The sequence below is a fragment of the Xiphophorus maculatus genome, chromosome 10 (genome assembly GCF_002775205.1).
Source record: "Xiphophorus maculatus strain JP 163 A chromosome 10, X_maculatus-5.0-male, whole genome shotgun sequence".
NCBI lineage: Eukaryota > Metazoa > Chordata > Actinopteri > Cyprinodontiformes > Poeciliidae > Xiphophorus > Xiphophorus maculatus.
The window spans coordinates 9,766,554-9,776,854 of record NC_036452.1 but is presented as its reverse complement, the minus strand read 5'-3'; the positions used below and the strand labels follow the sequence as shown (position 1 = coordinate 9,776,854).

Here is a 10,301-nt window from a genome sequence, read left to right as displayed (position 1 = left end):
AAGCTTCTGTTTTGCCTCAATTTCATCTTGGTGGGATATTTCATTTTCTTTTTTTTTTTTAAATCAAATTAGAGCAAATCTTAATTTTTTTTATATATTTGTAGACCCATCATACAAATATTGTAAGTTAATTTTTTCCAACTGTATTACATACATTTGAATCCATTTTAAAACAAAAACTCCTCTCATACAGACAGGTGTTTAACCTCTGGAGTTTAAAAAAAGGCGCTTACTGTTCAGGAAATTTGTTCAACTTTAAAGACAAAAATATATATTTTTTATTTCAAATTGCATCTTTATTGGTTCTGTTCAGAAAAAAAAAAATCACTTCCAGGAAAAAACAAACAAACTGAAAATGTCTGATCAGCTCAGGAAGCCAACTTTACAGTAGATGTTCATTCAATTAATAAAGTTGATCAATTATTACAGATTTGACTGATGGAGATTTCAGATCCAGGTTTCCCAAAAGGCTTTTAATACAGTATTTACTTGACATGTATCATGTCTCCATTTTGTCTTCAGGAGTTAAAAGAACTTCATACATTTAATTCCTTGCAGCTCGTACTTCTCCACCTGTGCGCTAAAGATTAGATAAATATGATGTTCTGAACCCAAAGTCAGATCTTTTAAAAAATGCATTAAATTAATGGATTCTAAACTGAATAAGTTGTCTCCTGTAAACTGTATTTTCTGGCCAAAAGAGGAGTAAAATAAAAACAGTCTGAAATGTTTCCAACATTCTAACACTATCCAGGTCAGAAAAAAGTCATAAAGGCAAAAAAAAAAAGTATATTCTACCATTTCTTCATTGTGATTATAAACCATTTCTTCTCAGTCTCTACGGCTTTGAGTGAGTTTATTTCCTGCTGTTGCATCAGAGGTTGTTTTTTTCCCCCCCAGTTTCTTCGGAGCAGAGAGCGCAGCCGACGTCTCCATCCTCCAATCCCCAGCTCTCAGGCCTGAACCGGCTGCTTTGTTTGGCTGTCGGGTCTCGTCTGGCATCCCGTCGGACACGAGGGAGAGAGTTTGATTATCTGTCGGTGAACGAAGGCGGGCAGGTCATCAGGGTCATGACTGCAACGTTCCCTTCAGGTACCAAAACCCTGCACTGCTGATGCAGCACTCCTGAATAGAATAATAATAAAATAAAACAAAAGGTTAGACTGATGGCAGAGAGGTGGTTGTAGGAACTGTGCCTTGCAGAAATATTCACACCACTTTTCACATGTTCACAAATTAGCTTCAATATATTTTAAAAATAATTTGGAAAAAAAGCAGTGTGCATTCATTGCCTTAATAAAATATAGTCCATCCAATTTCCTTCAGAGGTCACATAAATCGTCAGTACTTTATAAAACCTCAATTGAGCCAGTGTCTATAAATAAATCTTAATTTAGATCAATCTAGAATAAACATGCTGTCGTACAAACGGCTAAATGATTACATACACCAATTACCTATGAACTGATTTCTAAAGAAAATTGATTGTACTAATTTTATTTATTTAGGAGTATCAGAGTAAAGTAGCTGAATAAGAATTTGTACTTTTTGGATTTGCATTAGAAAACGAAACAATATGGTTTTATCCCTCATAGGATGCAACACTCTACTGTTTTGTCTTTGGAGTTTAATTGATTATAATGTTATTTCTAATAATATTTAATTTCCACCGTTATTTACATATTTACGTCTTACATGAAGCAGTCGATCAACTTCGGCTTTAGACACGTCGCCCAAATCCTGAGCAAGTCTGGCTTGGATCACGTTCCTCCTGACCCGGTGGTTCTTTGTGAAAAGGTCGTAGAGCAGGCGGCGGTGCTGCAGGCAAAAAGATAAACAACTTCATGAGAAAATGTTGAGATGTGTGGATCAATGCTGTGTGGGAAGTAAAGTTCACCTTGTCGAAGTTGTCTCCTGTCTCCCAAAGACCAAACACCTTCCTTTCATCAGGAGCTAATTTACTCTGAGCAGGAAACTAAAGTGGAAGAAAAACAAGGAATCACAATCAGGGAATTAATCATTCCCCGATTGCCAAAAAAACAGCTGGGTTTTCCTTTTTGATTTTTTAAATTGCTTAAGCTGTTGTTAGAAGCAGTAGAGACTCAAATGAAAATACAAAAACGCACAAAATGTGATTTTTGCAAAATATGTCCTCTTTACAAACTTGTAAACACACAGCCTCTGAAACACTGAGAAAACAGAAGAGCACTCATTTTTGTGAATACTTACAGGCACCATTATCTGCTTGCAGTGGCAGAGCAGCACAGCGTCCTGCAGCATGTGATCGGAAATGGAGCTGAAGACGTTTTGTCCAGCCGGTATGGAAGCCAGGTAGAGGTTAAAGAGTCTCTTCAGCTCATTCAGCGTCAGCACAACGTGTTTCTGGAAAGTCTTTGTCACAAAGTCCTGCAGCTCCGGGGTCAAGCTGTTGGAGGGGCTCCCTCCGTTAGTATGATCCAAGCAGGGGGAGGTGGCGCTGGAGTAACCATTAACAGAACCGTTGTGGATGGAGGAAGAAGTGTCCATCAGCTCCTCCGCAACGTCGCCGTTGGGTTCCTGTTTGATCTGGACGCTGCTTCCTGCACGTCTGCCATCCAGGTCCCTCTGCAGCGACGCCTGGTTGTCTTGAGCTCGCTCCTGAGCAAACTTCAGGCGCTGCGCACCGCTGACGTGAACGGGCTCTACAAAACACACAATGTGAGATTTATGTCAGGAAGAAAACCCCAAACCAGGCTCAGACTGAGATGTTACTCACCAGGTTGAGGGGAATTCTTTGGCATGAAGTCTTCTTTAGAGAAGTTGAAAACTTTTTCCAACCTTTAAAGAAAAAACAGGCCTGAATGTTTTTCAAAAAAGAAGAAATTTATAAAGAAAAATATGTACATCATAGGGAAGCAAATTATTGATTACTGAGTTAATCTAAAGCTGATTGATGTTACTGATAAACTAATGAGTGTCCGTTTTTTTTCTTAAACAAGAGGCCCGATCGACTTTCCATAACAAAAGGCAAATTTTTTCATATTAAAAAGGTGGCGGGAGGGGAAATCAGTAAGTTTTAACATTACAATGTGCCAGCTGTGTTAAATACTGACCGAATAAACTGAAAATCAAATAGAAAATAGTTTTCTTGCATTAAACTTATATATACAGGAATATCTTAGGTTACTGAATAGCAAAATAAAAGATGAAAAGAATAGAATAAGAGAAATACTTAATTCATACAGAACTACCTCTCTAGAAGGAATATTAAAACTTCGCTCCATTAAATGTATCAACTCACCACAGCCCTCAAAATCAACCGTGTTTATCGGCGCCATGTCTTTTAACATCATGCTACAATTTTCATCCGGCTTTCTGTCATATTATCATCACCTTCGTAGCATTTCAGTATAGAGTAGTTGGCTCCGTCATTCAGCTCGGCTAAATTAGCGCTGTTAATCCGAAACTTAAGGAACTTGTCGAGTGTTTATATTTCCAAACATAAAGTGCATTTTCCATCCCACACAGGACTCCGTTTGGACCGTTTCTGTTTCCCGTCTCGGGATAGCTCCGCCGCCATCTTTGCTTCTTTGTCAATCCGCCAAAGGATGGCCAGCAGCGCCCTCTGCTGGATGGCGGCCAAACTACACCACTAAAAGAATGTCTGATTGGACGCTTATAGTAAATCGACTGGAGCAAATTTTTCATTAATAAACCACTAATCGACAATTATCATTAATGGGTTAATTGTTTGCATCCCTATTACTTTAATGCATATTAATATGCTCTACAAATACAACCTACTTGCTCTGGATGCCGAGCCACAGCATGTTCTGTCTGTGAGCAACGTCTGGGTGCTTCTTGATGAAATCTGCATCAGTGGGCAGCAGGAACTCCCAGCCTCGGTTGACCCGAGGAGATGCCACGTGCTCCAGGAACTCCTTCACGTCCTCAGGGGGAAGCTAATGGAGGCGGAGGGAAGGAGAACATAGTTCTGTTTATATTTGGAGCAACTTTTAGTCTGGAAAATACTGTATATATGTGAAGTTTGAAATGTAAAGTTGTACAAGTCTAGTTCTAGAAATAAATACTAAAAGGGAACTACTAATTAATATCACCCAGTTCAGGCATCAAAGTGCTTCTTACTTTGATGATGGATGTGATCTCCTTCCTCATCACTGAGCGCTCCTTTGTGAACCTCCACATCTAAAAATAAGAACCCACTGATTTTATGGCTTCATAATCTACAAACTGACTTAGACTCAGGTACTTTAATGAAAAACTGGAGCAGCATCTCACCACAAAGTCTCTGCCACGACAGAGAACTTCGGCAGGAACGCCACTATGAGCACTGCAGGTGTTTTTAGGATACAGAACATCACTGTGGACAAAAATAAAACTTTAAATATACTTTTTTCTTCTATTATCTGAACATTTTTCTTTAAACAAATAGGGAGGAACAAAAACCTCACCTCTTTACAACCCAGTTGCCTTGCACTAGCAGCGCCACCTGCTGGATGCAGCGCAGCACTGATGTCTGGTCAGTACCCGAAGCAAGAAGGCCCATCAGGTTGGCAAAAGGCATCACCTTAACTGCAAAGAAAAGTTACAAACTAATAAATAAAACAGATATCTGCACAAAACAAGTAAAACAAACCAACTAAAACGTAAACAATGATTAAAATCTGAAGGTTTGAAGTGTTTTTAATAGATTTCAGATTTTTTTTCTGTTACCGTTCTTCATCAGGGTCTTGACCTGCTCCCCCAGCGGCAGAGTGCGGAGCTGAGCCATGGACAGAACGTTACTGGGACCAACAGGCTTGGCACTAACACACAGAGAGACAGTCACATTAACGATGCACCTCTGCAGCTGCTTTATACCAACAAGAAAATAAATAAAATCAAGTAACGCTTACATTTTCTCCTCAGCCAGTGGAGGCATCAGCATCGCCAAATACTCTCTGAGAAGAGCAGACAAAGACGGGAACAAAATAGGAGTTAAAACCAGAATTTAGCTTAATTTACTCGTTTTTTTCTTTACATTTTATTCCTCTATTACAATCACCTAATAGCGTTATTGCTAAAGAAACAGTTTGGGAGTTTTGCATGTTTGCCTCATTCAAAGTAAAGCATTCGGTTTGCACATTCTTTGGAACTAATTTGAAAATAAAAAATACAAAAATGTATTCAGTTCTCAGCACAAGAAACAGATTTATACACCGACTTTGTTCAATCCAGCTAAATAAATTAACTAATGCAGATTTGGATGAATTAAAGTCTGCTTTACAGTAAAAGTCACAGAATAAATGTGATCAGATTTACCGTAAAATTAAAGAAAATGCAAAAACACTAGTTTTTAAAAGTATTTTTAAACTTCTTATAATCTCTTATAATTTTGTCCAAATTAAGATTTGGAAACATCTTTAGACTCGACGGAAAGATTAAGGATCAACCTTCTGTCAACATTCATTTTTAAAATTAGCTTACTTGTTACATTGTTTGTTTTCTTTGGCCACTATCGCATGTTTCATTTTGGGAAAACAGAAACAGAAATATCCTTTTTTATCCCCCAATGAGGAAATTTCTGCGCAACAGCGGCAAAGTGAGAGCCATTCAAAGCAAGTAGATTCACACAATGATAGGAATATGCAATATATAAAAACAAAATAACATAATATTACACAAAAAGTATTCATTCTCCATGTTATGATAACTTAAATGTCATAATGTGTTTTGGTTACACTCACTTTGGAGTTTTGACCAGCTCAGAGTTTTGCGAGGCGTCCACTGACTGACAGTACAGGTACTGCTTTTCATGGTCCGATCGGCTGTCCTGAATCAAATAACGAGAAATGTAAAAAGAATTTGCAAAGGATCGGCAAAAAATAAATAAAAACTTTTTGTAATAAATGGAGAGCGCTCCCTCTACCTTGGCACTGTGGTACTGCAGGTGGATCCACGGCTCCTCTGCTTGCTTCTTCTGCAGGAACTCGTAGGACTGGATCCTCCTTTGCCGGGCCTGCTCGGACTCAGGTCGGGCAAACCTCACCTGAAAATGAACACAACCAGAATAAATTCTGAAAATTCTCTTTTCTTCTGCATGGGAACTTAAAAGTAAAAATAATCAGGACTCCTCTAATTTGGTTTTAAATCTAAATACTCACAGTAATTGCTTTGGCTTCCTCCTCCGCTTCATCCTGAGAGGAATCTCCTCCTGCAGGGACAAAACTCTGGTCACATGTGTGCAGAAACACCAAAACCTACTAGAATCAATACATTCTAACTTTATCAATTAAAAGAGGGGAGGAATTAGTTAAATCTTGACTTCTGAACACAACTAGTTCAGTTAGTTAGTTTCAGTTTTTATGACAGAAATATTCTGATAGCTGAGAGACAAAGTGTGGAGATATTTCAGAAATTTTTAGTCAAAGAATAAATACGTTTTTGATATGATTTTCTACCTTTACTAGGAGTGAAAGTGCAGCAATTTTAAAAAACGAATGTGTTGAACAGACACCTTCGTTAGCCGCCTCGCGCTCTCTGGTTTTGCTGTCCGCTTTGTCCAGGTAGGAGAAGCCCGGTCTCATCTGCAGGATTCCCGTCAGAGGCGTGATGTGCAGCTCACCTGCTCACATTAAAAGATGCACACAAGCATATTGAGTTTTTCTCCTGCTTCTGTTTCCACATCCTGTCCTTCGTTTAGCAAAAAAAGCTAAAGGCAAAACCAGAAAAACACAGAAAGGTTAGAAGTCTGACGAAATGTGGAACGAGAATAAAACATCGATAGTGGTGCTATTTACTTTGTATCAAATTGATTCCAAAATATGCATTATCACACACCTCTTTAAGAAAACCACGCTTCATTTTTCTTCCTCTTCACAATAATGTGTCACTCTGTTTTTCCGTCACATAAAATCCCAGTGAAACACATTACGGTTTGTGGCAGTCACATGATTAAACTCGCAAAAGTACAGAATGTATTAATAATTTTATAGGACACTCCAGCAGCTAATCGGGTCAGACCTTTGCGAAACACAGCAGCCGCATATCTGGACGTGTTGGTGGTGGCCTGCATGGAGGAGAACGTCTGTTTGTCCATCATTTTTCTGCAGAGGAGAAAACAAGCAGGACAATCAGACCAGTAAACAAACCAACCAGTTTATTTTGTTTTCAGATATAAATCTGATGGCTTAACCGCTGACGTACGCCCTGTAGGTGTTGGTTTCATCGTAGGACGTCCCGTCCACATTCAGCGCTATCTGCTCTCCTTTACTGCGACAGTAGTTGGGACTCATTGTGTTGATGGCCATTTCCAGCTCCAGCTGATTGACGAGCAGCACAAAGAAGCACGAATTCTCAGAGACGTTAAATTTGAGAAGTATGAGAAAAAGATTAAATGTTCGGAGCCTTTTCTAAAAGATCTTATTCAATGTTTTTGACAAATAAGTGCAAAGGTGAGCTTGATACAAACTCAAAAGCAACTCCAACCAACCAATAAGTGAAATTATAAAATAAAGGTTTCTGTTCTGGTGAGGGAGAAAAATTGTAATTTAAAGTCTTATAGAGGCTTACAGATAGTGGAAAAAATCTCTAAAATTTTCATGAAAAAAAAAGAGAAAATGACTGTGCTTGAAAAGTTTAAAATTTGATAGAAAAAAACTCTAATTTTGAAATTAATCTCAGAAAAATTCTAGAAGTTTGAAAAAGTCGAGAATTTGATAAAGTCAGAACTTTTCTAGAAAAAACGTCAACATTTTTCAACTTTTGAAACTTATAAAAAAAGACAGGGAAGTTTCTGAGATTACCTGGGGGATGTGGGGTTTCTAGGAAATTTTTGACTTCCAAGTTTTTTACTAGAACTGATATTTTACTGAGTATAACCTAAAAATGTCTGACTTTTTTGGTGGAAATTTACTCCTCTTTTGTTTGTTTCTACGACGGCAGTAATCCAGGAAAGGAGTAAAAATCTAAACACAGACTTAAAAAGACAGAAACCAAACAGTGGATATCACAAAAAGGCCCATTTACCCTCTGTTGTTTGGGTTTGATCTTAGCGGACAGATGGCTGACGTCATCGTAGGTCATGGTGCCCGGCCGCACCGGGTACTGACACAAATAAAGAGAAGCAAGCGACCCCAGATATTTTAAACGTTTAACAGTCAATCACATCAAAGACAGTTCAGAGGAATGCAAAAAAAACGACGAAATAAAAGCTCACCTGGAGAAGATACAGTTTATCTGCAAGGCTTTTGGAAAGATATACATCAATCTACAGGAAACAGAAACGTTGTTTGCAAATGAACATCAGTGCAAGTTTTTCTCATACCACTGTTTTCCCTTTTCCACAATTTCCTGAAATATATAAATCCAATTCCAGACAATTAAAAACTTTCCACCATAGGTAGAAATCTTAACGGAAAATACGAACAAGAGGGAAAGCCTGAACAGAACCGTCTCATTCATCTATTGTTCATTATTATTCTAGTGTGACCAAACTAATAAAATATCTAATATAATACATTCTAATTCTGGAAGCAAATATTAAAGTCTGCAAAAAAAGGTAAGGAAAGATTCAGAAGGACAACTTTTACAAAATATTTACCCTAAAACAACATCTATTTCATCTTAAGTCTTGACAGAGAAATGCTAGAAAGATTAGAGCATGAGTCTTCATTCAGTTAGCATACCACATTAGGTGCAGCACAGACAGATATGCACACTTTATATGCACAAGATTTAAAAAATTGGTAGCCCATTTCCAAAACCTGAAACCCTACACATGATGATACAAAAAAATTAGTCCTACAGTGTGTGGAGTACAGCCACCTCACAAACAGTCAGACGGAAAAACCTGCTAAACCTCCCAAGAGCAAATGCGAGGTCAGAATAAACAAATATGGCTGACAAGACAGAAGTGAGGGTGATAGTTTGTGGGTTGTTTTCAACAGAGCAAAAATCAAAACAAGATTTGCCTCCATTCACCATGCATCTAAGGAATATCCCCCAAGATCATCCTTAGAGCCACAATTAGAGCCTCTTTATGATTGTCAGAAGGGACAGAAACTATTCTCAATTGAGAATTTCAGACAAAATTAATATTCTTATATCCTCCACATATTATGTGACTGAGCTTGAACTACACTGCAAGGAAAAACATGCAAAATGTCAGTCAACTACACATGCAAAGCTGAAAGAAACACATCCTAAAAGATGGATTTCTTTTGTAAAAAACTTTGAATACCGTCTATAATTTTCCTTCCACTTTATATTTACATAATTATGTTGATTTATGACAAAAAATATACCTCTTCTATAATGGGATCATCCTCATCACCACTAGCCATATTGATGTGATCGGAGCAGGGGGCTGGAAGAGGTCACCAGAAAGGACTGGCAGGTGATACAGAGAGAGCCAACCTGGAAAAACAAACATAAATCGAGCTACAATGGCTGAAAGTCATGCTACACAAAGTTGAAACAGATAAAAAATTAAAAAAATTCTGAAATGATACACTCTTATGGTTAAATCAACATTATCTGCAGCCTTGTCAGGTTGTATGAACAACAAGATTATGAGCTAGCATCAATAAAAATAGTTATTAAACTAGCAGATGATGCATTCACTGACACTGCCCAGGTAACAGTCATATGATGAAACACTTAGCAATCCAATCCAGTAACATGAGTTGCTTCTATGTAAACATCTAATAATCAAAACTATGTCTAACAGATCCATAAAACAGTGAATTCATACCGTTTAAACACCCACTGCAGACAGCAAATCATTTAAAAGTCAATGTTTAGATGCGTTAGCTTCATTAGCAAGCTAGCACAAACCCCTCATGAACTGGCAACCGGGCCTCAAAATAGCTAAAAACTTAAATACTAAAAATAATGTGCAAGTAAAAAGAAAAAGCAGGACAAAGTGCTACAAGTTTAACGTTACGATTTCCTATATACGTATAAGATACGACTGTTAGCCGGGTAGCAGCTAGCCTAGCACAGTAGCACAGCCTGGCGTGCTTAAAGACACATGCTGAAAAAATAAGAGTCAGTTATCTTTACGGAAATAACAACCATACCAGGACATGAGTAAAACTCACCTGCACACCTCGCAGTCCAGTTTGGCCCTTCACATCTGTAAGAAAAAAATGTGCGGAACTCGCAGAGGAGCACAACTCAGGCAGCTGAAGTTAACTGTTGGACTGAAGGCACCATGTCGAGTCAGCGCAGAAGACACGTGGGGGCGAAGGGGGGGCTCATTTCAGTACGATCAAAACTACACGACCAGTCGTTTATGCGATACTAACCACAGCTGATGC

General features: G+C 38.3%; 1 protein-coding gene across 1 annotated transcript; it reads right to left on the bottom strand.

The window, feature by feature from the left end:
• Positions 1-288: 288 nt before the first annotated feature.
• Positions 289-10,287, bottom strand: polr3e (RNA polymerase III subunit E). The gene is made up of 21 exons (XM_014472907.2): positions 10,083-10,287; positions 9,285-9,396; positions 8,198-8,248; positions 8,008-8,085; positions 7,186-7,301; positions 7,003-7,085; positions 6,497-6,604; positions 6,144-6,193; positions 5,909-6,028; positions 5,727-5,812; positions 4,896-4,940; positions 4,714-4,805; positions 4,452-4,572; positions 4,279-4,360; positions 4,126-4,185; positions 3,784-3,941; positions 2,756-2,817; positions 2,230-2,681; positions 1,898-1,975; positions 1,696-1,818; positions 289-1,125 (listed from the first exon to the last, which is right to left on the bottom strand). Exons 2-21 carry the CDS (start codon positions 9,321-9,323, stop codon positions 1,069-1,071), a joined length of 2,061 nt encoding a protein of 686 aa, XP_014328393.2. The 5' UTR covers positions 9,324-9,396; positions 10,083-10,287; the 3' UTR covers positions 289-1,068.
• Positions 10,288-10,301: the final 14 nt, after the last annotated feature.

What these genes read in the sequence shown, in the direction of transcription:
- polr3e (XM_014472907.2), bottom strand. Translation starts at nt 9,323, where the DNA reads ATGGCTAGTGGTGATGAGGATGATCCCATTATAGAAGAG. An exon ending in GAGCTGGTCAAAACTCCAAA is followed by an intron (nt 4,941 to 5,726) that starts GTGAGTGTAACC and finishes TGCTCTTCTCAG; the next exon opens with AGAGTATTTGGCGATGCTGA. An exon ending in CCACTGGCTGAGGAGAAAAT is followed by an intron (nt 4,806 to 4,895) that starts GTAAGCGTTACT and finishes TCTGTGTGTTAG; the next exon opens with TGCCAAGCCTGTTGGTCCCA.